A 26,053-nucleotide genomic window follows, 5' to 3' on the forward strand; every position below is an offset into this window, starting at 1 on the left:
AAGGATGAACAACACTGTAGCAAAACAGTGCTCAAGGAAATGCCATTGTGGGTCGTACTACTATAAATGTATATGTGGTGCACATGACAATGCGCTAGACCTTATCTCTGCCACAATGTCAATCTAATTTCAGAATAGGGTACAAACATTATCAGCATGTCCTGGCCTTCCTTTTTGCCATTCATGAGATCAACAGGAATCCCAATCTCTTACCCAATGTGACCTTGGGCTTTAAAATCTATGACAACTTTTTTGAAGGAATGACCACATATAAGTCCATCCTGGTTCTATTCTTCAAACAGCAAAGGAATGTACCCAATTACAAGTGTGGTAAGAAAGGTGATGTCTTGTCTGTCATTGGGGGATTCACGGTAGAGTATGTCATCCAAATGGCCAACATTCTTAGCCGCTACAACTTTCCACAGGTATGTACATTCATATGCATGAATGGGTGGCATAAAACTGCTCTTCACTTGTTATATTATTTGAGACTTTATAAGTGAATGCCTTTTTTAGCACACCAATCTTGTCGCACTGATTATAATACTGCTAAGTCATGTCTCATATTCTAGGGTTACAAACCATAGAGGTGATTTTAATCTTTCAAAAAATGGAAGATTGAAGCTCGGCAAAATATAACTTGGTTTGTATCAAATACATTACACATTACAGGACATTAAGTGATGGTTTGTGGACATGGTGAAAGGAAATGTGTTGTAACTCATTGAGAGCCCAACCCTATGCATGACTACTCAAAAGCACGTCTCATTGTGTTCTATGGGCAGTGGTGTAGCTAATAAGTACACATATAAGTCCATCCTGGATCTACTCTTCAAACAACAAAGGTATGTGCCCAATTACAAGTGTGATAAGAAAGGTGATGCCTTGTCCGTCATTGGGGGATTCATGGTAGAGTATGTCATCCAAATGGCCAACATTCTTAGCCACTACAAGTTTCCACAGGTATGTACATTCAGATGCATGAATGGGTGGCATAAAACCACTTATTATATTATTTGGGACTTTATCAGTGAATGCCTTTTTTTAGCTTGAAAAGTATTGCAAAGGGGTAATGCAATGCAACAAGTAAACTGTTTATTCAGAAGAAATAACCATTTGAGAAGGTTCCTGAGATCTCAAGTTGTATAGGAGGACATAACAGGACTGATCTGTAATCCAGATGTGTGGGTAGAGAGACCTTCAGTTCTAAATAATAATAATAATAATAATAATAATAATAATAATAATAATAATAATAATGTTTGTCGGGGTCGCTGCCTCCCTCCCACCCCGACTGACCTGGAGAGGCAGGGGGAGGGAGACCCCACTGGCAGCAAAAGCCTCGGGAGGAGGAGGAGAGGCTGCCTGGACCCTGGGACCACCCGCCCAGCTGCCTGTTCCACCAAACACGAGGGAAAGAAGGGAGGCAGGGACCAGAGCCCCAGGCCCCTGTAAGGAAGTGGGAGGAGGGTGAGGGAGGAAGGGGGGAGCAGAGAGGGCTTCATAATGGAGGCCTGTGATGAGAGTGAAGGGGGCAAGGTGTGGAGCGGTTCCTGCTGCCCCACTGGTGAACACCACCCTCAAGAGACAGAGAGGAGGAGAAGGGTGCTGTGACCCCCTCCCTCTGGTCACCCAGCTGAGGCTCCAGAGGCACTCCCCTCCACCCTTCGTTAGGCCTCCTCTCCCTTGCTGGGAAGGCCTGGGAGACAGTGAACCAAGCTCCACGGACGACATCCGCCTCGCCCCCACACGAAGCCTGACAATACTAATGTTGGTATTTATATACCGCCTTTCTTGGGCATCAGATTTCTCCTCAGACTTTAATTCAAGGTGGTTTGCATAGCAAGGCTTTCTAAACCCCGCAGGAACCTTTATAATAGAATAGTTCTGATCTTTCATACAAAGCCTCATTACAGCTGAATTCCTTCCCAGTCTGGCCGATTCTCCTCCCATGCGCCTTGACAGCAACTCCTCCCTGCCACTGATCATGCACTCGTTATCAGCATGTCGACAGCTCCCAGATACTTCTGGTTGTTCCGAACTGGTGTCCCCAGATCTTCAGGCATACAAGGCAGCAGCTCTACCACTGAGCCAGACCTCCTGCCCTAAATATACTTTTCAGTGCATAGCACCCAGGTTTGTATCCCAAGAAAATGTGTCATAATTGCAGCCAGTTATATACAGTGTTCTTCAGCTTAAGCAAGCCAATCCTATCGCACTGATTTCAATACTGCTTAGTCATGTCTCATATTCTGGGGATACAAACCATAGAAGTGATTTTAATCTTTTAAAAAATGGAAACTTGAAGCTCGGCAAAACAATAGCTTGGTCTGAATCAAATATATTACCCGTTTCAGGACATTAAGTGATGGCTTCTGGACAAGGTGAAAGGAAATGTTTTGTAACTCATTTGGAGCACAACCCTATGCATGACTACTCAGAAGTCAGTCTCATTATGTTCTATGGGCAGTGGCATACCGAATGATTGTGTAGCCCAGTGCTAAGCTCAAAATGTTGCTCGGGAAGTGATGTCACAACTGGAAGTGACGTCACACCCGGGCTTTTAAATACAGGGAAGAACACACCTCCTCCTCCCAGCAGCTCACCACCCACTTGCTCTGCTGCCTCAGTGGCATAGCTAAGGCATCTATCTGCTACCTGGGTTCAAAGAAGATTTGTAGCCCCCCCCCCCAGATAAAATAAATGAAAAGTGTGCCCCTGATTGGTTCAAGATACTGTGATGGGGTGAAGAGGGATGGTTTTTCTCCCCTTGATAAATATAAGAGGGGCATCACTTGAAAAAGTGCCTTTTTACCCGGCTAGCACGGGTAACTGTATTATGATGCATGGAAATGAGAGCTGACTCATATTTACACCTTCTTGGTTTCATGCTGTATCATGATAATATGTCATTGCAACAAGTCAATAACAAAATTACATGTCATTGACTCTCAGAACAATTAGTGTCATAGGTCAGTTTTGAGTTAGAAAATCCACTTTTTGTTCCATAAGGCAGTTGTTTTTATTTTCTGGTTAATTGGCCATAACTTTTGATAGAATACAGATATTCCAATGCCATTTTGTTTCATTGCATTCTGCATTACATTACTTGTCCAATGATATATAACATGATGGTATTATTCATAAATACCAATATTTTCATACCAATATTTTCACAATATTGGTCACTAGTGTCAAGCTCAGCTAGTTCTCCCACTAAAGCTTGATGCCCGGTGCAACTGCTACCCCCTGTACCCCCTTAGCTAAGCCACTGTCTACGGGGCTTCCTCCCAGGAAAGTGTGCAGACGATTGCAGACTTATTATAATTTATTGATGAAAATGTTTACAAAGATGCATTGTTCAGTATACTTAGCATATCATTGATAAGCAAAAGTCTGGATTGTAATAAATATTTCGGTTTGGAAAACGGTTGTTAATTTTCAAAGCGGTTATGAGCCATGTTTTCCCCATTAGATTACTTATGGTACCTATGAGAAACCAGCCACAAAAAATAATTTCCCTTCTCTATACTGGATGACAATAAGGGAAGGTACTCTGCACACCAGCATAGTCCAGCTACTGCTGCATTTCCAATGGACATGGATTGGTCTCATTGTTTCAGAGGCTGATAGTGGAGAAGGCTTCCTGCAGAGGCTGACACCACTGCTAACCCAGAACAGCATTTGTGTTGCATTCTTAGAAAGGACTATCGTTGTCAAGGATCTTAATTTGGATAACACTCAAAATGCATTAAGGCAAAACATATTCAAGATACGCTCCACACTTTTATCCACTACAGTCAACGTTGTTATTGTTGACGGAGACGCTCAGACTCTGGAACCATTGGAAGCCATTTTATACGTAGCTGAATTTTTAGATAGACGTCATATAGGGAAGGTTTGGATCACGTCACCTCAGTGGGATTTCGTCAGCACTGTTTACACTGAGGGCTTCTTTGCAAAAACATTCCATGGGACTTTGTCTTTCACAACCTCCGTGAAGGCCGTGCCAGGATTCCAGGACTTCCTTCAGACTCTAAAACCTAAAAAGTCGCTTGTACGTTTTCTCTGCCTTTTCTACAAATCTGCATTCAGGTGTTGCAGTAATAGGAAAATTAAAACTTGTAAACACTGTACCGGAGAGGAGAAACTGGAGAGCCTGCCTCAGACTCTATTTGAGATGGAGATGAGTGATGTGAGCTACCGAATTTACAATGGTCTCTATGCTGTAGCACATGCTTTAAATGCCATATATACGTCCAGGTCAAAAACAATGCTGAACAGAGATACATGCAAACCTTTGAACATTGAACCCTGGCAGGTATATTACTCACTGTATTGAAACGCTTATGTATGGTGCAATCCCAAGCACACTTACTAGGAAGATAATTGGAGCACAGTGGAAATCACTTCTATGTAAACTTGCTGTGGATTGAGTGGGTGGTGTGGGTGAAATCATGTTCCCAGGCACATGGGGGGGGCATATTGCTAAAGCTAAGCACATCTGAACCTTGCAGGACTTTGATGACAGACCTCTTGTATATCCCAGGCACATTGCTTTATAGCCCAAGCCTATGCTTGTCTACTCAGATATAAGTCCATTGTGTTCAATGGGGTTTACTCCTAGGAAACCGCATAGGGCTGAAGCCTTAAGTTCCAAAATGTAAGAAAAGCAGAATATAACAGGAATGTGTGATTCAGGCTGCGGGCAAGACAGAACTTTCCCTTTGTAGCCCATGGAAAAGTGCCACAGCTTCCCCGCCTGCTTACACCTGAGGAGGCTCTCTTTACATTCGAGAAAGTAGGGGCGAGGAGAGCCTCCTCGGGTGTAAGCAGGCAGGGCAACTGAGGTGCTTTTCCAAGGACAAAGACAGGGCAGTTCTGCCACACCTATTGCTCTGAACCGCACAACCCTGAAATATTAATTTTCATTGTGAAAGCATCCACAAAGCTCCCTGGAAACCTTTGAGTAGAGGAGCAAATTGAATACTTCAATAGGGCCCAATCCTACCCAATTTCCAGCACCAATGAGCTGCACCGTAGCCCCAAGTAAAGGAAAAATTATTCCCTGACCTCGACAAGGCCTCTGTGACTACCCCCACAGGGTATAGCAGAATGCAGAGCAGGCCCCATTGACACAGTTGCATCAGTGCGGCAAAGTTTGGATTGGGCCCATAGATGTTGAAATGTTGGATATGATGGTGAGCTGAGAGGAGCTGAAGATGAGGAAGATCTGCCAGGTGTATTCTTATAGTTTTTAATAAATGAAAAATGTTCTTTTAACCTGTACATCTAAGGTTTACAGGTGTCTTTTCTGACCAGGGGATTGGTAATACAGTGCGCAATATACATTTAAGCTATCAGCTGTTTTCTGTTTGTGTCCAATCTAGATGCACTCTTTTTTGAAGAATGTCCACTTTAACAATGGTGCTGGCCATGAAGTCTGGTTTGCCAATCAGGGACTGTCTTCTGGACTTGATGTCATCAACTGGGTCACTTTCCCCAATCAATCCTTCCTTAAGATTCGAGCTGGAAAGATTTCTCCAAGTCAAGAGTTTACCATCCATGACGAGGCCATTGTGTGGAATAGCAGATTTCAGCAGGTAGGGCTAAAATCCTTCAGCAAGGTCACCTCTTCATTTGCTTGGGAACATTCCTGAACATGAGAGCATTCCTGGAGGCATGCACTGCAAGCTATGGTGGGGGCAGGATTGAGAGGCCTTTGAGAATGTAAAGGAGCATACTTTCCCCTGACCTCCGTATAGGCCCCCTGACAGCCTAGGGGTCTCCTTGTACCTATGCCAGCTCTATAACTGATATAAGCCTGAGGAGAGCCTGAGGGTGGGGAAGCTTGTAAACTAGGGGATAGGATTCGACATGCATGACTCCCGCCAGATCAAACCCCTCCCCTCCCTGACCGACCCCGGTTCCTCCCCTGAAGTGCACTATTACTCCTCCTCTCTGCCCAAAACCCAACCCTGCCAACAACTTACTTGAGTCTCCAATTGTGGCAGCCAGAAAGTGTCCTGCAATGCTGGAATGTGAGTAATAGCAGTGCAGGGTGACCAAAGGATTTTACTCCTGTGGTGCAATCGTTTGCCTGACTACTCAGAAATAAGTCTCACTATGTTGAATTGGGCTTACTGCCAGGAAAGTGTATATAGGATTGCAGCCTTACAGTCACAGCTGGTATTGAACAAGTCTTGTAGGAATGCTGAAACAAACCATTAGTACATGTAAATGAATTTTAACTGATCTATTTTCCCCAAACATCCCAGAAGCTGTAAATCTAACCACGCTTACCTCGAGTAAGACCCATTGACTATCACTGTTAAAAGCATATACATAGTAGCCTGTTAAAAGTACAGATCTGAAACATTTCCCCAACATACATACCATGGTAGCATAAAGTCAAATACATTAAAAATATAATGCACATTGAAATGAATGGGGACCATCCAAAATTGGTTCGCAACTCACCTAATGGGTCCTGACCAACAGTTTGAGAAACACTGAATACGACTGCAAGAGTCACAGATCGGTATTATCCAGGTTTTGTAGGATTGCTACGACTACACCATTAGTACACTTGCCTAAAGTAAATATCCTCAAGCACTTTAACCTAAACTTATACTGGGTCATTCCTGTCCTCTACAGACACAGAATAAAATCATTTTAAACATATTTGCAAGGCACATAGCCTATCAAGTTGATTAATCAAATATCTATATTGAGGAAAAGATGGTAAATAAATATACCTATATTGAGAAAAATATCAAATAGATAGCTGGGGTTTGAGTTGGGCCCCACTCCAAGGTGGGCCCCACCTTTTAACAAGTTGAAACACACAGAAAAAAGGAGGATGTCCCTAGTGTTGAGTATTAAAAGACAGCTTTCTCTTATGTCCCATTCCTTTTATTCTTAGATGCTACCCCATTCAGAATCTAATTGCTATTGTGCACTTGCGTACCACAGAGGGTAAAGGGGGACACACGTCCCAGGATTCCACCCCTCTGCCCCCCTGCCAGCATCCATGCCTCCATCCTCTCAAGCACCACTTTCACCACTTTCAGCTGCCCTTCAGAGACCTTCTGGGGCCGGGGAAGTTGCATATGGCCTCCTCATGCCTCCGAAGGGCTTCTGAATCCTCTGGAAGGCTTCTAAAAGCCCTTTTGTTTAAAGCCTTATAAGACCTCCAGAGGACCAGAGGAGACCACGTGCGGCCTGGACGCGATGGTAAGGGGTGGCAACCGGTGAGGGGGGGCAGTATTCTGTGATCCTTGCCCTGGATGGCACAAGGGCCAGGAATGCCAGTGCAATTGCCAATTCCCTGATGAATAAAATCACGCTGAGTTTTCTACTAGCAGAAAGACACTTTGGAATTAAAACCAAATCTTGGTGTATTTCCTACTTCTTTTGGACTGTGCTCTGAACTGTTTTGAATCCCAGTAGGAAAAACAGATCTCTCTGCCGACTCTCCCTGAAGTCAAATACCACAGGAGTCCACAGCAGGTCGCTTGCAACAGGGGAGTTCTCTGTTGCTGGTCAGGATCAAGTTGATCTCCTGTTCTTGATAAGCTGAAGTGCACTGGAAGAGAAGGATGGTCGTGGTGGTGGGCATCCAATGTTTGCTTCAGCGTTTCTTCCCCTTCTTTCTTCTTAGAATCCGCCTGGTTCAACCTGTGTTGAGAGCTGCCGTGTCGGACACAGCAAGACGGTTCGAGAGGGAGAAGCAATCTGTTGCTATGATTGTACTTCGTGTCCAGATGACATGATATCTAACCAGACAGGTGACTGACAGTTGCTGATTTTCCAGGAAATATTTGCAAATATTTGTCCACCCTAACATCATAACATATGCCTAGGTATGGTCTGTCCTTCTCCAAACACTTAAATTATGATGCACAGATTCTTAAAAGGAAACTGGTTGCAACTATAACAAGGGAGGAACCTTGAAAGATTTCAGAAGCAGTCCATTACACAGTTCCGTGCACTTAACTCCACTGGTGCCTGTCACTTGCTGCGTTTTGTCGTTCCCCTGATACTAAGCATTGTTCTCCAGGAAAATGAGGAATTCTTGTCCAACGTTTGCTTTCAACCTTCCATCATTCCTCTGGATTCATAGAGCTACTGAAATTCTCTTTGTCCTTTTCAGATGCAGCTCATTGCGTCAAATGCCCAGAAGATCAGTACCCAAACAAGAACCAAGACCAATGTATCCCCAAACAGACAGCCTTCCTAAACTACGAGGAACCCTTAGGAATCAGTTTGGTTTCTATTGCTTTTTCCTTTACAGCAATAACAGTTATGGTGATACTGATCTTTTTAAAGAACTGGAACACTCCCATTGTCAAAGCCAACAATCAAAACCTCACCTGCATTCTTCTCAGCTCCATCCTGCTTTGCTACCTTTCCTCCCTGCTCTTCCTCGGCAAACCTAGCAAGGTGTCCTGCCTTCTCCGACAATCGGCTTTTGGCATCATTTTCTCTGTGGCTGTTTCTTCTGTTTTGGCAAAAACCATCACTGTGGTCCTGGCCTTCATGGCCACCCAGCCAGGGAACAGGATGAGGAAATGGCTGGGGAAAAAAGTGGCCCTCTCCATTGTTCTTTCCTGTTCCCTCATTCAAGTGGGGATTTGCACTGTATGGCTGTCCACCTCTCCTCCATTTCCAGATGTTGACATGCACTCCCAGACTGAGCATATCATAGTGGAGTGTAATGAAGGGTCGATCATCATGCTCTATTCTGTCCTGGGCTACGTTGGTTTTCTGGCCCTCACCAGCTTCACAGTCGCTTTCTTTGCCCGAAAACTGCCAGATACTTTCAATGAAGCCAAATTCATCACCTTCAGCATGCTGGTCTTCTGCAGTGTGTGGATCTCCTTCATTCCTGCTTACCTGAGCACCAAAGGGAAAGACGTGGTGGCCGTGGAGGTCTTTGCCATCTTGGCCTCCAACACTGGCCTCCTGACTTGCATTTTTCTCCCTAAATGCTATGTTATTGTGCTAAAACCAGATCTCAACTCCAAGCAGCTGCTAACAGAGAAGAGAAGTAATTAAATTGGATTCTAAGATGATAGTTGTTTTGCATGTTTTTCTCTCTATATGTTTCCATGCAGTATGAATACAGGATCACAGCATTTCACATTTTTAATCGTCCTGATTCTTTAGAATCCACAATGTGGGGTGAGAAATCATTTCAGAAGCAATAATTGCACCTCCTGGGTAGCTATCCACGGATAATGTTAATAATGCAAGATACAACCCAGAAGTCAAAATGTTGAAACAAGGAAATATCAAGTTCATATTAAAGGCATGATGCTAAGGCAACACAGGTTACCAGAAGAACCCAAGGGTTTCCATCCTCTAAAACAGCCTTGCCCAAACCCCAGCCCGGAGGCCATTTGTGGCCCTTGGGGACCCCCAAACCAGCCCACAGAGCATCCTCAGTCTCCAGTGAGCCTCTGGCCCTCCAGAGACTTGTTGGAGCCTGTGCTGGCCGGACGTGACTACTCTCAGTGAAAGGGTCCACTGTTTGACCTCTTGCGTGAGTTGCAGGCCAAGAGCTTCCTCCGCTGCTTGCTGTTTTACATCTGTGAAGCTGCAGCAAAGGCCAGCCTTGCTTTGTTCAATACATTACACATAAGCAGCCCCGCAGCATTAATTGTTCTATCTTTCGATTGCCTTTCGAATAGACAGGTCTCTGGCAATATCGTGTCAGTAGGTAAGTCCCAAAGTTGATGAAAGATGTCAGAATTGTGCCCCACCCTGGAATTGAAATCTCCTGAAATTAGAATCTTATAAGAGGGAAATTTACCGGATTTACCAAAATTAAATCCGGATAAGACAGAGGCTCTCCTGGTTCGGAAATCCTTGATGCAGGTGCTGGACTATCGGCTTGCGCTGAATGGGGTTGCACTCTCTCTGAAGGAGCAGGTCCGCAGCTTGGGGGTCCACCTGGACTCGCAGCTGCTCCTGGATTCCCAGGTGGCGGCTGTGGCTAGGGGGGCCTTCGCTCAGCTTCGGCTGGTGCGCCAGCTGCGGCCGTACTTGGATCGTGCAGACCTGGCCACGGTGATCCATGCCTCGGTGACATCGAGATTAGATTACTGTAACGCACTCTATGTGGGGCTGCCCTTGAAGACGGTTCGGAAACTGCAACTAGTGCAGAATGCGGCGGCCCGTGTGGTTACTGGAGGTAGGCGGTTCGACTCTGTCAGTCCGCTTCTCCATCGGCTGCATTGGCTGCCCATTCGTTTCTGGGCCCAATTCAAGGTGCTGGTATTGACCTTTAAAGCCCTATACTGCTCAGGACCAGGGTATCTTAGAGATCGCCTGCTCCCGTACAATCCGGCTTGTCCTCTTAGGTCATCAGAGAAGGCCTTTTTACAAGTGCCACCGCCTAGGGAGGTACGTGGGGCGGCTGCAAGAAATAGGGCCTTCTCAGTAGTGGCACAAATGCTATGGAACTCCCTTCCCCCTGACTTAAGAATGGCTCCCTCTCTTGAGACCTTTCGGCAAGGCCTGAAGACCCTTCTGTTTAAACAGGCCTTCTGAGTTCTCGGCCTTTTAACATCTTTTTAACATCTTTTAATATTTTTACAGGCCTGTTTCTTTTATGACTTGCTGCTGCTCTATGCTCTTTTCACCTATTTTTTACTCTGACTGCTGTTTTTTATGATGTGTTAATATGTTTTTATTTGTTTTTAAATTCTGTTTTTATATGTTGTAAGCCGCCTTGAGTCCCTTTGGGGAGAAAGGCGGGATAAAAATAAAGTTATTATTATTATTATTATTATTATTATTATTATTATTATTATTATTATTATTATTATTATTATTACCAGTCAGGTCATTAATTATACCACTAAGATATGCACATTGCTTTTCAGTAGCAGATTTATCTTTTAAAGGAGGCATATATATATATATTAATTATCATTATGCTTTGGGGCATTAGCTTCACCTTGATCGCTTGTATTTTGCAAAAACTGTCAGCCATAAATAGCAATTCATGTTTGAAAGCAGGTTTCACTAATATGGCAAGGCCTCCAACTGGGCGGCCTTTTACTGCATTCTTCCGTGCGGGTAAACATATAGAAAGAAACCCATCAAACTCAATAGGTCTAATTGCCCAAGTTTCCTGCAGTAAAATAATGTCTCGGTCTCTTAAAACAGTATCTAGCTCTTTTCCACGAGTCTTTGCAAACCAACCAGCGATATTCCAAGAAAGGATTTTCAGCTGGCCCTGTGGAATGCTCTGGGAGCGGGTAGGTGGAAGTCAATCTAATGAAGTTGACGTTGAGAGAATTTGAGTATCTGAATCCCTCTGATTTCTTATAAGAGAATGTCGTGTCCCTTTTTCAGGGGTAGTGTCCTCAGACAGTCTTGACTTGGCATCTAGGTTGTTCAGCAGCTTTGCCCCTTCTGAGGTTGTTTTGGTTTCTGGAAGAGGATGAGTGTAATCAGGTGTAGAAGGTATCTGCACCAATTGGCTAGATTGAATATCCTCTGATGAGAGCTGTGGTAGTTGTGCTGTAGCTTCCTCTAGATTAGCAAATACTGTCTGTTGTTTAGTTGGTGGAAGAAAATTACATGTCTCTGCCGCTGCTTTCTCCAACACTACCATTGATTGGCAAAGGCCACTGACAATGGTCTCTGTATATGGTGAGTCCAGATTATTCAAAGGCAGTTCCATAGTCTCAGAGATCTGAGCCATGTTGACAGATGATAGACCTAGAGAGGAGGACAAACTACCTCCAGTTGGAGGCTCCTGATGAATCTCTGCCTGGATGGATCACCTCTGAGGCGGGGCTGCATCTGGAACAGAAGTTGTATGGTCTCGTGAAGGAGGTAAGCTCTTAGATGATGCAGAGCCACAAGGGATCAATAGAATGTCCGTTAGTTCTTGCCATACCATCTCCAATTTCTTGACCATTCTTAGTTGTTCCCGTCGGGGAAGAAATCTAAAAGCCTCCAGGGCCTCCCTGGTCAATGTGTCCTCATCAATGTTCAGGTACAGTGATAGATCTATTGACTAGGAGCTTGTGATGCTGCTGAGAGAGCCAGTTTTCTGAGGAGATATCAGTTTGTGGAGGGTCGTTAGGTGGACGCTGGGGAACATCACCAGTACTTGCAATCTCCTCAGAGCTGAGCACAGAGTTCTTTGAAGGATGTTTCCTGGCGCATTCCATATCTATGTCGGGCATCTCATCCTGTGGTTCTGTAGTTGAGTTAATGACCCTCTTTGGGCACCTTATTGAAGGTGAACCCACATGGTCCATCCTGACCAGTTGGTCATTTAGTGTCGCGGGGGGTCGTTGGTTCAGACCTGCAGAGGTGGTTGAAACTCTTTTAGCAGTCAGCTCTATGGATGAAAGAGAGTCTGGAGGAACAGACCCATCTGCCAAATTCCTTGAGTTATTGGATTCTTCAGCAATTTCCATACTATCAAGCTCAGTAGCATCGAGCTGTGATAAAAGGTCTTTCCTAGGATTTCCAGGCATTGTGCCCACAATGACATCAGCTGTTTCATCAACATCCAAAGGACAGCTTACCGACTTAGGTTCAGTCTCCCTCATTTGTTCCTGCCGTGTGGCAAACGTATACATCAGATGGGACTCTGACAGAGCGGGTTGGGAAAGCTTTCCACATATGTCTTTGTCAGTTCCTGGATATCGCAGGTTGGAATTGCGATTCAGTTCAGTTAAGGCAGTTTCTAGGCAGAGGGATAGGCTTTGCTAGGTAGCAGAGTCCCTTTCAGTAGTGTTCTTTATTATATTTGGACTCGGAGAGTTTGTTTGCTCATTAGAGGGGGATGTTGCTGCAGTCTTATCAGCTGTCTGAGCAGGCAAGAATCACTTTGTGCAGGGATGGAGGATGATACAGTGGTCAGAGGCTTGGAGCTATGTGTGGAGGAGGGCAGCAGCTCTTGATTAGAGTCAGAGAAATCAGAGAAGACTCTCTTTGCTGTTATTTTGAATGTACTGAGAAACCTTCTCATTCGAAGCAGAGTCAGGGGAATTGTAGAGGTGTCAAAGGACAGAAGGAGTCTGACTCTAGATGCAGGACTACTTAGCCATTGGGCACTTATCATGTCAATTTGATTAAGATCCATACATAAAAGTTTACTTAAGGATATTTTTACACAGAACCTGTCCCTCCATTTTCCATAATTTACTGGCACTCTGCCAACCTCCAAGAGAATTTGGTTTGCTTGGAAACAGCGTGAGTGAGAGCCAGCAGCTTTAAGCAAAGAGACAGGTTTGATCCTAGATTCTTTCGCAAAGACAGAGGCGTCCTTGGACATTATCTGCGTGTGGCTATAAGCTTGTGTTGTTGCTGGAGAACTGCCCTTGGGTCTTGGGGCTGATTGCTCCTGCAGCTTCTTTTGTAGTTTATCAATTTGGGAGGATATAAACTTAAGTTCCCGAAAGATTGCCAAAACTGTTCTAGCCGCAACAAGGGAGTGATCTCCCAAAAGAGTTAAGATGGAAGTATTGCCTGGTTCAAGGTCCACCTGTTTCTCTTGGTCTCTGTGAGTTAGGTCCTTATCTCCCAGTGCACTCTCATGAGCATAAACATTTACTGAGATCGCTTCAGGGCAGGACCCATTCTTAGTGTTTCCCAAACATGGTATGCTGTTATGTTCTTCCCCCTCCAAATCAATTTCAGCCTCTAGACAGCTCGAGTTATTAGATGAAGCAGGGTTGGGAGTAACACTTACGGTCTCGTTCCAAGATGTTATTTGGTCCAGTCTGAGCTGTTTAGAGACCTTTGGAGGGGACCCGCTGCCAGCTCGCTGCCTTTTCTTTCTCCTGCCCATGCTCAATCCAAATCAATCCACAGAAGTAGGCACTCCAAAGCGGCAAAATAACCAGTATCAATGTTGTCAGCAGGGTCTTCAGCTAGTTAAAATAACTTTGGAGAAGAAAAAACCTCCCGCGTTGCCACTAAGGCAAAAAGATAAGAGCTCCAGCAGCTGAAATTCTGCTAGACGGCAGCCCAGTTCTAAGTAACATGACTGAGAAGCAGTGCTTCATAATGCTCAGAAGAAGCTGGGTTATTGCATCATGACCAGAAATATCCAGGACTGGGAAAAAGTAGATACTGCATACAAATTTCCAAAAGTCAAGTGGGCTATAGAGGTCCCTACTTGGAAAAAGTGCTCCACTTGTGAAGGAAGGACTTCTTGGAGGACGATTCTTCTCTTAGAGCAGGGGTGTCCAAAATTTTTGTCAGGAGGGCTACATAATCTCTCTGACATATGTGTTGGGGGCCAGGAAAAAAAGAATTCCTTTACATTTAAAATTTGAATAATGGTTTTACATAAATGAATATATTGGAGATGGAACTTATATGAATAAATGAAGGTTTCTTTTTTTCTTTTTTTTAATATATTTTATTCATTTATTACAGATACAGGAAAGGAAATAGGCTTAACTTTGGGTAGGGTACAACACAGGTTACGCATAAGGTTTGGCCCCAGATTCCAACATACATCATTCAATTAACACAAAAAAACACACAATAATCATCAATACAAAGGTTCGCATATTTATCAATATAAAAAATTAATTTTTACGAAACACTCAATTTTATCTAACTAGATTTATCTGCCCAATCATAAAAAAACTTCCAATATTTTCTTACTCTATCTAGATCTCTCTCTTTCATTCTTTCTGTTAAAACATCCATTTCTGCTACTTCATAAATGTTATCTATTAAATCTTCTTTAGTTGGTACATCTATAGATTTCCATTTTTGCGCAAACAATATTCTTGCTGCTGTAACAATATTTACAATAAGGTGTTTCTTAGGTTGGTCTTTAATTTCTGATGACACATTTAGGGGGAATATTTCTGGTTTGAATGGTAATACACAATGCAATATCTCTTGCAACACTTTATGTATCATTTTCCAATATTTCTTTGCTTTTTCGCATGTCCACCACATATGATAAAAAGTTCCTTCTAACTCATTACATTTCCAACACTTATTTGATAACCCAGAGTACATTTTTGCTAACTTCTCTGGTGTTAAATACCATCTATAAAACATTTTATATAAGTTCTCTTTAAAAGTCACTGCTTTAGTTATCTTAATATTTGTATTCCAAATTTGATTCCAATCCTCCATTAATATATTATATCCAAATTTTTTTGCCCAACGCACCATTGCATCTTTAACTATCTCATCTTCCATTCTCATCTCCAGGAGAAAACTGTACATTTTTCTTATATACTTCCCCTCATCAATCAAAAATATTTTATCAAAACTTATATCTTCTTCACATAGACCTATTTTTTGGTCTTCTCGTAATCTTGTTCTTATTTGCATTTCATTCCACCAGTCCAACTTTATTCCTTTCCCTTCTAACTCAGACTTACTTAAAATCTCTCCTTTATTGTTCAGCAAGTCACTATATGACATGCACAATACCACAATACCACAATTTTAGACTTTTCATAGTTTAGCTGCAAAGAGTTTGTTGTAAGATATTCAATGCAGGCTTTGACCAGTCTCCATAAGCCCATTTTTGTACATGAGATCAGAGCCATGTCGTCAGCTTATAAAAGTAAAGGGACGTCCACCGATCCTAGTTCGGGGCAATGCGAGTCAAGCTTTGATAAGATGGGGGCCAAATCATTGATGAAAAGGATGAACAGAGTGGGTGCCAGCACACAACCCTGCTTGACCCCCTTGTTGATCGGGATTGGAGCTGAAAGGTCACCTTGTGGGGATAATTTCACTTGAGAGGAAGTGTTTAGGTGTAGGACACGAATTAGTTCTAGTAATCTTTTGTCAAGTCCCATCCCTTTTCCAGATGTCGACCTGCACTCCCAGACTGAGCATATCATAGTGGAGTGTAATGAAGGGTCGATCATCATGCTCTATTCTGTCCTGGGCTACGTTGGTTTTCTGGCCCTCACCAGCTTCACAGTCGCTTTCCTTGCCCGAAAACTGCCAGATACTTTCAATGAAGCCAAATTCATCACCTTCAGCATGCTGGTCTTCTGCAGTATGTGGATCTCCTTCATTCCTGCTTACCTGAGCACCAAAGGGAAAGACGTTGTGGCTGTGGAGGTCTTTGCCATCTTGGCCTCCAACACTGGCCTCCTGACTTGCATTTTTCTCCCTAAATGCTATGTAATTGTTCTAAAATCAGCTCTCAACTCCAAGCAGCTGCTAACAGAGAAAAGAAGTAATTAAATCCGATTCTAAGATGGTAGTTGTTTTGCATGTTTTTTCTCTCTACATGTTTCCATACAGTATGAATACTGGATCACAGCATATCTCATTTTTAACTGACCTCATATCCCTTTAGAATCCATTTGGTGGGATGAGAAATCATTTCAGAAGCAATAGTTGCATCTACTTGGAAGCTATCAAAGGATAATGTTAATATTGCAGGATAAGGATACAACACATAAGTCAAAATGTTGAAACAAGGAAATACAAATTTCATATTAGAAGCATGATACTGATGCAGCACAGGTTCTTTGGGAAAGAACCCAAAGGTTTCCATTCTCTTCCAAGGATGGAAGAATCGTCTTCCAAGAAGTCCTTCCTTCACAGGAAGAACGCTTTTTCTAAGAAGAGGTAGCCTACTTAACTATTCTTTTCCATCTCCTTTCAAATGACTTGGCCTCTTGTCTGGGTGAAGCTGAGGGACATCTGCCTCTGCTGGGCTCGCATCGAGTCCCTTTACTGTTGTATGCTGATGATGTGGTCCTGGTATCTCAATCACGTCTTGGTTTAAAACTTTTGGTTCTTAAATGTGTAGGTTACCTTACATCAAACAAACATTCCCTCAGTTTTGATAAAACTAAAATTATGATCTTTAGTGATGCTTGGAGGAAATATTCCTGGCCTTTCAGAGGAAGGCAGATTGAGCAGGTAAAATGCTTTACCCCCACACCCACAAATAAAGAGTCCAGACTTCGGCTTGGATGCAAATGGGTCACTTTATTGTGTCTCAAACTGCAGCAGGGCAATAAACTATAACCTCAAGCATGCGGGGCTATATGGGGGAAACGGTCCTAGCCGTCTGCCTCCCCCTGCAAACTCCTTGGGTGTACCGCCTGACTCGAGGCCCCAGCTGTCAATTGCCAGCCTAGGTCTTTCAACGCCACCCCCAAAGGGGGCAAGACAGTCAGACTTCAGACCAGTCAATAGAGCCTCACCGGCCTGACAGTCCAGGCAAGGGGTTCGCCTGCCTGCCTCCTGGAGCTGGTCAGGCATCATGGGAGCAGTTCAGGCTCACCCCTCACCTTGCTGCCTTGGATGGACACTGAGCCAGAAACTTACCTACCCAGCCCCGCATGTATCCTGCCACAGGGGAGGACAGCCTAGCGCTTGTCCTCACCACTCCCCACAAGGATAAAATTCCTCAAGCCCTGCTGTAGGTCCGCTAAGAACTAATCATTGCCCATTGGTGACAAATGCACCCCATCACTGTGGAACAGGGCAGGCTGCCTAATCCCAATAGCAGGGTGCTGGATTACTGTCCCGCCCTGCTCAACTACTACCCTTCCCAGGTACGCATTAACTCTTTTTCTGGTGACATCTATTCTACGGATGCTCTGCACCCCGCACCAAACATGCCGGGGGAGGAGATTGGACCAAAGGATAGCAATCCCCGGGAACCAGCTTCTAAGCATTGAGAACTCCCTGTGGGCCTGAAGCCTCAAAGACATCGAAGTCCTCTGGCCCAGGTCAATTTCCCCTAGATGTACCATGATTACCTGGGGAGGGGGATGCCATTCAAGATAGTTAAGCAGCATGGGCAAGAACTGTCCCCAGCACATGCCCCTTCTGGCAGCCCAGGTGACACTGGCCAGGCCGCCCAGTCCCAACTGGGAGTCGAACCCACTGGCCAACGCTCTTTTCCGGGCCCAAAAGACAATTGAGTGTCCGCAGATCAGGACCCTCACCAGAGTCGACCAACGCAGACCTGCAACAGAAAAGGTAACGTAAGCCACAGATATGGAACCAGAACAAGATGCCATAGGCAACACGACCAGCGACTCCAACCGGACCATCCCTCCACTTAACACCAAGGCTGGCAATGCCAGTCAACATGCCCCCCTAACCACTGGGGGAGCCCGATAACACAAACTCTGGTTTGTGACTGGTGGACCTCAGCAAACATAATATCCAAAGGCATCTGAGCGCCATCGCCCAATCCTCTGAATAGCTCCTGCATGGAAGCCAAGCCTGCATGGAAGCCAAGCCTGGCTGCTGTCAATGCGGCACTGATTCTAAAGGAATGCAGGCTGAACTGCCCGGCTGCCACTCCAAGCCTCTGTAAGGTGGCATTAAAAACCGCCCTGAACTGATAAACTGTCAGGGGGGAGGTGTTCTGGTGCCGAAAAAATGGCCTGTCTCCCCGGGGCGCCACGCGGCGGTAGTCCGCGATCACCTGAACCGGACAGATATCCACAATGGCAGCTCTTTTCAGGTGGACCCACTGGCCCTTGCCACGCTGGTCAGTTTAGAACACCTTAAAAATAGAGAAACACGGTTAACACCCAACTGACAATCGCCCCATCACAAGGCTCTGTCCCCGGGGGTGACTTTGGAAACAGACACTACCTCACTGGGGCAAAAAACCCCAAAAAATAAGACCAGGCAACCGGCCTTGAACAGCATCTCCTCATAGTGCGATGCGCAATGTAAACCGAAGTCGTCACATAAGCTCTGTAATAGCCCTGGGGTGACCGGCCTCTGGGCATCCAGGGGCACCGGACAGGTGCTCCTAATCCCATCCAGCATCCGCCTAACTCGGAAATCAGAGGTGGTGTCAACCCATCCCAAGGCCTTGGTCTGGAAAGAAAGAGCTGCCAAGTAGTCAGAAATTGAGCGTGCTGACAACTCCCTGTTCCAAAGGGCAATCACAAACTTCATCAGGTGGTGTACTGGCAGAGGCCATGCGTCCTCCAGACGCTGCTGCCTGCGAAAAGCCAAAAACTCCTGAACCTCCCTCCCATAACTGACCCTGGTAGCGGCTACTAGGGAAGACCAGATCATGTTTTGGGCGGTGCTGAGCCAAGGTTCCACAGCCATAGGGGAATGAGTTCTGGGTCCAGACGAGACTCCGGAGCCAGCTGCCTGAAATGCTCCTCCTGAAAACGGGAGAGAGCATCGGCAATGCTGCTTTCAACCCTGGGCACGTGCCTTGCAGAAAAAAGGACATTAACTGATAAGCACTGGCGAACAAACGCTCTCACCAAGCGCATAACCCTGGACGATTTTGCTTGTTGATGATTCTGACCACCGCCTGGTTGTCACACCAAAAGCGAACGGAGGAGTTGGCAAACTCAGGGGCCCATACATGCACTGCCACACTGATGGGAAAAATCTCAAGAAATGTTAAATTCCTTGTGATGCCCAACTGCTCCCATTCGCTTGGCCAGCGAGCAGCACACCAGCTGTCTCTAAAATAAATTCCGAACCCATGACCCCTGGCTGCATCAGATTGGACCTGCAACTCAGCCTCCACCAGCCTCCGTGTTCTCCAAAAGGAAATACCATTAAACTGATTGAGAAACCGGAGCCACAGGGCCATGTTGTCCCGCAGGCCAGACGTGACCCGTATGCGATGGGAAGGCCTGCGCAGCCCTGCCATTACTTCACACATGCGCCTCAAAAAGGCCCGCCCCGGTGCCACGACCTGGCAGGTGAAGTTAAGATACCCAACTAGTACCTGAAGCTTCCTCAGGGTCATCTTCCTGGCAGCCAGGGCCTGCCTAAGCAAGCCCTCCAGCCTGTGCAGCTTGGCCTCTGGGAGCCTACTACATTGATTAACAGTGGCAAGCTCGATGCCAAGGTATGTAAGCTGAGTGGCGGGACTCTCGGTCTTGTCATGCACCAGGGGAACTCCCAGCTGCTCGCACAGAGAAGTAAAAGTCGTGAGCAGCATTTTGCATGTTTCAGTACCAGCCGGTCCCATAAATGAAATCATCGAGATAGTGAGTGGTGGTAAGCAGTCCAGTCTGAAACTGGACCGCCCACTCCAGGAAGGTACTGAAGCACTCAAAATGGGCACACGAGATAGCATATCCCATTGGCAACACTCTGTCAACATGGTAGGTGCCTTCAAAACGAAAGCCCAGGTGGCAGAAATCATCCGGATGGACCGGCAGCAGGTGGACTGCTGACTCTATGTCTGCCTTTGCCATTAGAGCACCCATGCCGCACGACTGCAGCCGCCCTACTGCCTGGTCTAGAGAAGTGTACCTGATGGAACACAGGTCACTAGGGATACCATCATTCCCTCCGGGAAGGAAAGATGGTGAATTAGCCTAAACTCACCTGGAGCTTTCTTGGGACCACCCCCAAAGGAGAAACCTGCAGGTTGTGAATAGGCGGGGTCGGAAAAGGACCAACCACCCTACCCGCTGCAACCTCCTTAGCAATCTTCCTCCGTACAACGTGCTCCATCCCCTTAACTGAATGCAAATTCTCGGCCAGCACAGGCTCAACAGGCCTTGCTGCCGGAATTCAGAAACCCCAAGAAAACCTCTCCACCAAACACACCACTGCAACTCTGCTGGGGTAAGAACCCAACCATAAACGTAACTGAGGCAACTTAATCGGTGTTGGCCCCTTTGGTATTGGAGGGAGGGAAAGAGGGAATGCCGCCCCTGCAGCTACCCCCTGCCTGCTGCCCGGTGCCCTGCCTGGACGCCCCCAGCTTGGGGCAGGTGGACACCAGGTGTTTCGCCCCACACAAGCCGCATGCGTGCAGGAAAGTGCAGTTGCTCCTTCCACACTTCCCTGAGGCATTGAATTCAAAACACGTGCGCGGGTTTTGAACCCAGGGGGCACCGTTGGGTGCCTTGCTGGGTTCTGATTTATTCCTGGCTATAAGATGACTGCTGTCTGAGCAGTCACCCCACGCTAGCCTAGAAGGGATGACTAACTGTGTCCACAATTCCCATTGCGGAACACGCCAATCCAGCACCGGATTGTGTGCTGTGCGCAACCGAAAATGGTGGTCATAAGCCATCCAGGCCGTGCCAGTGTAATCCCTGAACGCCCTGTGCACAATATCTAAGTACTTGAACAAAGCAGGTTGGGGTACATCTGGAGCAGCACGGATGCGTAAATGAGAAAACTTTTCAGCCTATTAACCCAGTTCTTGTCAATCTTCTACTTCCTCACCATCTCCTGGTCCTGTACCGGCTCCCCCAACTTCAGGACGGGATCAGGCTGATCTGCAGGAGGCTAAACATGTCCACATATTCGCCCCTCCAGATCCTTTCTTTGACCACTACAGCCAGATGACCCCCCCAGAGGGAGTGTGATGTCTCCATAAGCTATCCGAGGATGCTCAACCTGCTCCACACAGCCCCCTAACGGCAGTCCAGGGGTGGCCAAAGAGGCCATCAGGTGCCCTAGAGGAGGAAAAGCAGCTAGACCTGGTGCCCCAGGAGCCCAAATGGGGGGTGGGGGAGTGCCCACACCGGCTGGTGCCAATGCAGCCTGGGCAAACCCACCCTGGGCTCCTTGCTGGTATGAGCCCCCCAGAAAATAAGGATTGGGAGCCCCCCACTGAGACCAGGGCCACCTTTGTCCCACTAGGGTGGCAGAGGGCACTGCGAAGCCCTCCTGCTCATCCCAGACTGCTCCTATACTATCACCTGCATCCAGCGCCTGCTCACCTGAAGTGCCTGGTGCCAGCAGCGTGCCCTCCTGAACTACCTGCATGGCACCTGTGATCTCCACCTCAGGCGTGTGGTCCCCTTGGGTGGAGGGCTCTGGAAGGTAACACCCCCTTGGCCCCTCATACACTTCCTGGAAGACAAAAGTTCACTAAGCCTGGCCCCCCGACCTTTCCTCGTAGATTAACACAGCGGGGTAACTGTACCGGATACCCCACCCCCATCACCTTTCCCAGCACCTCGGAGGGCTTTCTCCTTCTCTCTGGCCTCAAAGCATGCCAAGAGAGCTCTCAGCTCATTGAAATCTTCTTCCCCCTCTGAGGAAGAAACTGGAGGAGAAGGAGGGGGTGCAGGTCTCTTGGGGGATTTCCTGCCCAATTTTGGCTTTTCTTTCCCATAGGCCTAGAAGAGAATGTCCATCCCCCCATGTGCAAAAATTCACTGTGGGATACAGGTGCCTGCCGGCACAGAACAGTAGGGGAGGAGGCACATGCCCTGACTCCCAAGCTCTCTGTCGCCCGCTCTCTTCCTGCACCCTCAGGTGGATGGAGGAGCGCCGCTCAGCCCGGGAAGGCACCCCACGCGGTCTCATGCCTTGCGCGCCACGCCCTCCTCAGTGGGACCGCTGCCTGCCTGGCCACCTCTGCCTCGCTGTCCGAGGCTCCCCACTGCCCACCGCTGCAGCCCATCGACGGGGGGCGGGAGGCTTAACAGCTGCGCGCCGCCTGCTCCCGCATGCCTTCGCCTCCCTGGGCACCGTGCTGCCGCTGGCGGAGCCGCAAGTCTGCCCCCAGTTTGATCCCTCTGAGACAGATGCATCTGTCCTTGTTGCCAGCTGGAAGCGAACTGAGCCCAGCTGGAGCGCACGCTCCAGGATTGTGCTCTGGCCTCGCCTCCCTCCAGCCGCGATAACTAACCGCGGATAAGCCTCAGCCTGGAGGCACGAGGCGGGGAGGGGGGTAATCAGCTGCTGGCACTGAATTGGCACCAACAGCTTATTTTGGCATTCACTTGTCGTACAATCTTACTTGGACCAGACACTGTAAAATCAGGATGAATCATTGATGGTGCAGAATATTTTACGTTTCCACTTTTCTAGAGGGGGTGCTTATGTCTCTGCATCTCTGAAGGTACTCAATGCCAAAATTATCCCCCAGATCCTGTATGGTGCTCCAATCTGGATTAAGGAGATGAATTGTTCCTTAGAACAAATTCAATCTGTTTTTTTCTGAGGAAAGTCTTGGATCTACCCAAATGTGTTACCTTTGTTTACAGATGGGACAATAATTGGGCTTGGTTAAGGACTTTTAAATTTTGGTTAAGAGTTTATTACATGTCTAGTCAGAATAGCCTTTTATTTGAGCTCTTAAGGGATCTGCTTACCCCAGTGGGATCTACGGGGTTTCTTCATAAGATCAGGACAATTGGCATTGATGTAGAGGTGATGGATGCACTGCCCTTTAAGTTGGCAAATCACTTAATTAAAAGGAGATTTTTGGACATCCACACCCAACTTCTTTACAGCGCAGTGAGTCAAGTTTGTTCCCCACAGAATTTTAAGACTTTAACGAAAGCAGGTGTTATGCCATCATATTTAACTTTGTTACTGTGTCCTTATGAGCACAGAGCGTTCACATTGGTTAGATGCAATTCCATGCTATATTTTCTATTTTTTCCATTCAGAGATATTTCTGGTCGTGCTCCAATAACCCAGCTTTTTCTGAGCTTTATGAAGCACTACATCTCAGTAGTGTTACTGCAGTACACTTATAATTGGCCCTTATCTTTCAATGTTCATCGTCTAGGTCTCAGCCACATAGTCACAATGATCAGAATAAGGACCCAACTCTGCAGTACTGAGAGATCTCGATATACCTTCAGTGGTATCACGGGGGGGGGGGGCATGGAAGGTGTGTACCAGACCAGATGACACCCTCAGCTTGACTTGAGTCAGGTTATGAGTCTCCACCCCCTTTAACTTGACTCGAAAAGGAGCCAAACAAGCGGACTTTCCGAGTTGCATTCTGGGGACTCTAAAAGACTCAAGTCCGGGGTTTTTAGGTAAAAAAGGCAACTGCATCTCTGTGGACAAAAATGGAGCTGCTGGCAGGGTGTGTGTTTTTGTGAATGTTGGAGTTCTCATTTAATACTCCCCTGATGTCCCCATCATATCTGTAAACAAGGTGGGAGGGGGTGGAACAAACTGTGAGTGCGCAGACAGAAGTGGCATGAGGGGGGAGGGTCACATGCAGCAGCAGGCAGGCTTACCAGTATGACCCACTCCTTTGCAGCTCTACTCATAAGTAGTTTCCTTGTGACCAGTCATTCACTGAGCCTGCTGAAACCATGCCATGACTCCTGGATGGCTATGAATTAACACTCCCACCACCCCCGCCGACTTCTTCCCTCACTTGTCCAGGGTTAAAACCTTCCAATTATCACTGGTTCCTTTAGAGATGGACAAGAGAGCCCACCTGCCTCCCCCTCCCCCACCTCCTTCTCAATGCAAAACCAAAACATTAAGTCTTCCCTGCCTCCCGGCTGGAAATGCCCTGCTGCTTGCCCGCTCTGAATGATGGCCCCTCAATGTCTTTCACACCTCAAAAAAAGGAAGCAAGCACAGCCAGACAGAGACAGACTTGAGTCTGCATTCGTGGGGACTCGTTTCCCAGTTAGTGGCCCCAGACCCGAGTCAGTGCCAGAGTAAATAATATATAACATTAAATTCATAGCATGGGATGGCTGCTTTGCCTTCTTTTTTTATTTCAAACAGCAGTTGGAGGATGTGGCAAATGGAGCAAAAGCTTGAGGATGTGGCCGCAGTTCCTTAGGACTTTGCTTTCTACTCCTGATCTCACCACTATACAATATTTCAGTGGTTTGCAAACTTTTTAGAGGCCCTAGAGGCTGCAGCCTGATTTATAAATGCCAAGGAATTTGGTTATAATGGTGACTGGGTAGGAGTGCTATCCCCCCCCCCCATTAGCAGCTTGTTTAACCCTTAAAAAAAGGGTGGAATTTCAACAGGTGCAGCTTGTTGGGAAGAAAAGGGTAGGGATCGGGGTGTGCCACGGCTGGGAACAGAGTGGCTATTGTTGGAAACAGCTTCATTAATATCCTATCTCCCTTCCTGGTCACAAGCTACCTAAACATATCCACTTGGACTTGCACCAGCAAAATCACTGGCACAGGTCTGAGTAGATCCATTGGGGATCTATGACTGGGGCAGCTAAGACTTGCTTTGGGGGAAAGGAGGAAGTGTTCCGTCACCTAATTATTTTGTCCTGATCAGATGAACAGCGCCATTCCTGCACCCCTCTTCCTTACACCTCTTTAGTTTTGATTCCTTTTTTCATTACACTAGGGATATGTTTTTCAGTGTACAAGCATATATCCAATAGCGCAGGGGTCATTTCCCCCTATAATTGAGTGCAGTGTGAAGCAGCACTAAAAAGACATTGCTCTTGATGAGACAAGAACCTGATACTGATTGGAAAGAATACACTGCTTGAATTGACAATAGCTGGCAGTCATGCCCAGGATGAACAACACTGTAGCAAAATAGCGCTCAAGGAAATGCCATTCTGGGTGGTTCTGCTGTATATGTGGTGCACATGACAATGTGCTAGACCTTATTTCTGCCTCAGTGTCAATCTAATTGCAGAATAGATTGCAAACATTATCAGCATGTCCTGGCCTTCCTTTTTTCCATTCATGAGATCAATGTCCTTCCTTCACAAGAGGAACAATTTTTCCAAGTAGGGACCTTTATACCCTAATTGACTAATGGAAATTTGTATGCAGTATCTACTTTTTCTTTTTCAGTCATGGATATTTCTGGTCATGATGCAATAACCCAACATCTTCTGAGCATTATGAAGCACTGCTTTTCAGTCATGTTCCTTATAACTGGTCCTTTTCTTCCAACTTTCATCACCTAGTTCCCGGCCACTTAGTCATAATGAGCTCTAGGCTGGTGCATCAGATCAGAATATGCACCCAACTCTGCTGCACTGGTGGGGTCGCTGGGTCAGAAAGAGAAAAATCTGGATATACCTTCAGTGGCATCACAGGGGTGTGTGTGTGGAAGGTGTGTACCAGACCAGATGACACCCTCAGGGGCATGGCACCACTAGTGGCCAAGATTTTGGAAAGCTTTGGGAAAATGTGTATTTATGAATAATACCATAATGTTATATATCATTGGAATAATAATTTCATGAAGAATGTAATGAAACAAACCATGTTGAATTATCTGTATTCTGTCATCTATTATGGCCAATTAATCTAATAAAGAGAACACAACTGCCTTATGTAACAAAAAGTGGATTTACTATACTCAGCAGGCAACCAATAAGGTGTTCAAATGCAGAGATGGGCAAGTC

The 26,053-nt window shown here is 46.2% G+C and overlaps 1 protein-coding gene across 1 annotated transcript; it reads left to right on the forward strand.

The window, feature by feature from the left end:
* Window positions 1-260: 260 nt before the first annotated feature.
* Window positions 261-22,594, forward strand: LOC136652521 (vomeronasal type-2 receptor 26-like). The gene is made up of 6 exons (XM_066629463.1): window positions 261-425; window positions 7,183-7,236; window positions 7,727-7,790; window positions 8,156-9,052; window positions 17,825-17,975; window positions 22,210-22,594. The coding sequence occupies exons 1-6, from the start codon at window positions 261-263 to the stop codon at window positions 22,592-22,594; spliced, it is 1,716 nt and encodes a 571-aa protein (XP_066485560.1).
* Window positions 22,595-26,053: the final 3,459 nt, after the last annotated feature.

The sequence above is a fragment of the Tiliqua scincoides genome, chromosome 5 (assembly GCF_035046505.1).
Source record: "Tiliqua scincoides isolate rTilSci1 chromosome 5, rTilSci1.hap2, whole genome shotgun sequence".
In the NCBI taxonomy this organism is placed as follows: domain Eukaryota; kingdom Metazoa; phylum Chordata; class Lepidosauria; order Squamata; family Scincidae; genus Tiliqua; species Tiliqua scincoides.